At 37.7% G+C, this 3,573-nt stretch overlaps 1 protein-coding gene across 1 annotated transcript in view; it reads right to left on the reverse strand.

Moving 5' to 3' along the window:
- Window positions 1-2,775, reverse strand: part of LOC102313761 (proteasome subunit beta type-8) — a 5,439-nt gene extending 2,664 nt beyond the window's left edge. Inside the window, exons 1-3 of the mRNA XM_005951567.3 lie at window positions 2,660-2,775; window positions 1,981-2,110; window positions 816-1,020 (exon numbers count right to left, since the gene is read on the reverse strand). Of these exons, the coding sequence (XP_005951629.1) occupies window positions 816-1,020; window positions 1,981-2,110; window positions 2,660-2,718 (394 nt within the window). The 5' untranslated portion in view covers window positions 2,719-2,775. The remainder of the gene's footprint in view (window positions 1-815; window positions 1,021-1,980; window positions 2,111-2,659) is intronic.
- Between the last annotated feature and the right edge of the window lie 798 nt (window positions 2,776-3,573).

A 3,573-nucleotide genomic window follows, 5' to 3' on the forward strand; every position in this document is an offset into this window, starting at 1 on the left:
CATCTCCCATTTTGACCTCGGGACTTCCAGGTTATACTCGGCACAGATGTTCCTGTACACTATGCCGGCCACTTGGTTATGGCGTTCCATGTATGTTTATAATTGTGTTAACAAACAGCTGAACAGTTGTACTGCATCCTTCAAGGTCACTGTTCTGATTTCCTGTATTCTTTGAATATTTGCCAAGGTGTAGTTGCTTGCACTGTATACATGCAGTAAACAGTATATTTTAGTTTTTATCAGTACTACATACATACTTTTATTTTAATTAATCAAAGGACAAATGTATACAAAACAACAAACCAACAGGAAATGAAAAACTGTCAGACTGCATTTAGCTCTTTGAGCTAAATACTAACATGAACAAATTCTTACATTGAGTAGTTGTACCTTTATTGTCAGAATCAGAATACTTAATTAATCCCTGAGGAAATAATGTATTATTTACTAAGAAAACTTTGTAGTATTAGCTAATTAGCACTAAATACCAAATATCACTGATGCTAATATGAACCACTGAAGTTTGTGCCTGACATAGGGTGAGGAAAGATTACCCAAGTTCTTGGTTCTTGTTAGGGGTCTAACATGGCATAAAATAATATTATAACCCCACATTCTCTAGGGAACACAATTGTACTAACTGATCTATCCAGTAATTCAGATATCAGTCTGGCTCAAGTGAATTTATTTACTAACTGGTAGACCAGAATAGTCATTCTTTTAGTTATGCTATCAAATGGCTTAAAAAACAAACAAACAAAAAAACAACAACCCTCAAACAAACAAGAAGTTTCTTGTGCTCTGTGCATACTTACTGTTTACGACTCCACCAGAGTAGGCGTCTCTGTGTGTAGCGTGAGCGATGCCCCGACGGCCGAGCTCATACGCCTCCTCTACTGTCATGTCTTCCCTGTAACCGCTGTCCACCACACCGTAGGCGTAGCTGTTCCCACAGCCGGTGGAAAACATGCGGCCAGACAGACGCGTCCCATTATCATCCACATAGTACAGACCAGGACCCTGCAGGACAGGCAGTCAGTTATGTAACCTGAATTTTATTATTTTAAAGGCTAAAGTGGACATAGTGCATTTTCTTACAATTATTCTCACATCAGCTGCTCTCATTAATTACCATCCTGCACTGTAACATTACTACCTTTTGATTTTAGCTCATGTAATGATCTGATATATGCAGTACTGTATGTGCTTTTATCTTCAAATGTCTTTAAGATTACACTGATGATCACAAGATTTTGAAGCCTGTTAGATGGTTTCAGAGTCACACAACATTTTGATATTATTTCCTATTGTAGATTATTTAATCAATATGTCATGTTTGTTGTGATATTATGTATGTTTCTGTAAACTCAACAGACCCTTGTGTGGTCTACAATCTTAACATTGTTTAGATCTATATTTGTTGATAGCAGAGTTTTAGGTTAAGCAAGTAAAACATAAAAAAGGATAATATTATACTTTTTAACATAAGCTACACTGAGAATAACAGCTTGTGGGGAAAAGTATCTTTAGCAGCCCTTAAATTCCATTTCATACCACTTATCCGGGCTCCGGTCACAGGGACGGCAATCTGAGGAGAGAAGTCCAAACTCCCTTCACCCCACCCATCCTTCAGCTCATCCAGGGGGACACGCAGTCATTTCCAAACCAGCAGAGAGATATAATCCCTGAAGAGTGTACTGGGTCTACCCTGAGCCCTCCTCCCAGCAGGACACATCCAGAACACCTCACCCAGGCATCCTAGTCTGATTTCTGAAACATGTCTACTGACTCCTTTTAATGTGGAGGAGCAGCAGCTCTACTCTTAAAAGGAGTCACTGAATTTAAGGATGTGGTCATTCAACCTCCCATGGATTCTAATCAAAACCACAATGCTATTAACAATATTTTTACAACAAAGTAGCGTACAATATTAGGCTTGGCTTTAGCTGAACTGATCCCACAAACACACCCTCAGCTTACCTCTTTGTCCCATCCACAGATCATGCTCCCCATGGAGAGGCCCATTCCTCTGTAGCCCAGCATCATGTTAGATAACTGCTTAGAGGCAGCAGCCACAGAGATCTGGTGGTTTTTCCTCAGCCTGTAAAGTCTGAGTGAAATTACAATAAATGATTGATTTATGAACAAATCATTTCATAAATTATTCAACTATGTGGTCAGTCCAGATTGTCCTGAATTTAAAATCTGTCATAAAAAAATCCTGCGTATAGCCCTCCTGATTTTAAGAGGTGCAGGTGTGGAGCATATATTTTGTTTGTTGTAATGAGAAGAAAATATAAAAAAAAAAAAATTTATTTAAAAAAACAAGTTATGTGATAACCATGTCTCTTTAATAAATCTGCATTCATGGCATTTCAGTAAGTTATTCTTGAAGGCTTGACTTGAATTCCACACAAAAACCTCTTGTTATGAATTCTTGAGCTCTTTGCTCCACTCAAACGAAATCAATCAGCTTTCTCATTTTCATTTCACTTTTAAATTTTCTTCTTCCTTTGTACCAAGTCATAAAACACTAAAAGAGAAACTAGATAAAATACTTTAGTATGTTTCATAGCATGCAGTCAGATTACAATACATCATCGAAGCTGAGAAAAATCATGAAATAAATGGAGGCTAGGAGATAATATGTAGGACAGACCTGCACTCTTTGGCCAAGAGTCTCTCCCAGTACTGACAGTCTGCAGCGCTGCCTGACATGGTGCCCAGCAGGTACGGGTTGATCTCTGTCACCTTGTTCACATCATTGGATGCTGCAAAGATATGAATAAAATGTATTTTACAGTATTATAAAGTCTTGAGCCACCTCATGACTGATAGTGTGTGTTTTTCTATACAGGTATGCTTTTACTGCATTGGCAGTGTGTTTGAGACTTCAGTAAACAGTAGATGGATCAACTGAAGAACCAGGTGCATCTCTTATGTTGCTGGATTTTTTTCCCTGTTTCTTAAGGACACAGTTTTCAAATTCTGTTCATTTGCTTTAGAAAGTTTTTTTAAGACCAACATTTCTTCTTTTGTCCTCCACGTGTTCATATTTTTAGGACCCACTGCACACCGTGCTGAGATAGAATCTAATGAGCCGAATTTACAGTCTTCTGACAAGTGAAGCATGTAGAGCTTTTGAAATCAACCAAGACAGCTTGCAGACTTTGCAGAACTTCACACAAAGTTTTGTGTTAGCAAAATCTAATTGATGCAGATGTCCTTAGAAAAATACACACAAGACAAAGTAAAAACACACTCCTCAAACTATGAGAGCCCTCCCTGTCCGTGTGCTCTTTTAACAGCTAGTACTACAAAGCACAGTGAAAACATGTGTATTTGATGCCCTCTCTTAAAGAAAAAAAAATGACAGGTTGGTGCTCAGTGAGTATATTCCTTCAGAAAAATATATAAATATACAAGAATATATCTTTTTTTTTATTGCATTTTGGGGTTGTTAAAGTGAGATAAATAAAACTCACACGTAAGTTTTCATCTGAAAATGTTGAATTTGAGTAAAACCCAACGCTCCGTAGTGTGACTGTTTGCGTGATTTTGATAAAAGTTGTC

Source organism: Haplochromis burtoni, unplaced genomic scaffold (genome assembly GCF_018398535.1).
Source record: "Haplochromis burtoni strain Fernald_Lab_line unplaced genomic scaffold, NCSU_Asbu1 Contig_1060, whole genome shotgun sequence".
NCBI classification, from domain to species: domain Eukaryota; kingdom Metazoa; phylum Chordata; class Actinopteri; order Cichliformes; family Cichlidae; genus Haplochromis; species Haplochromis burtoni.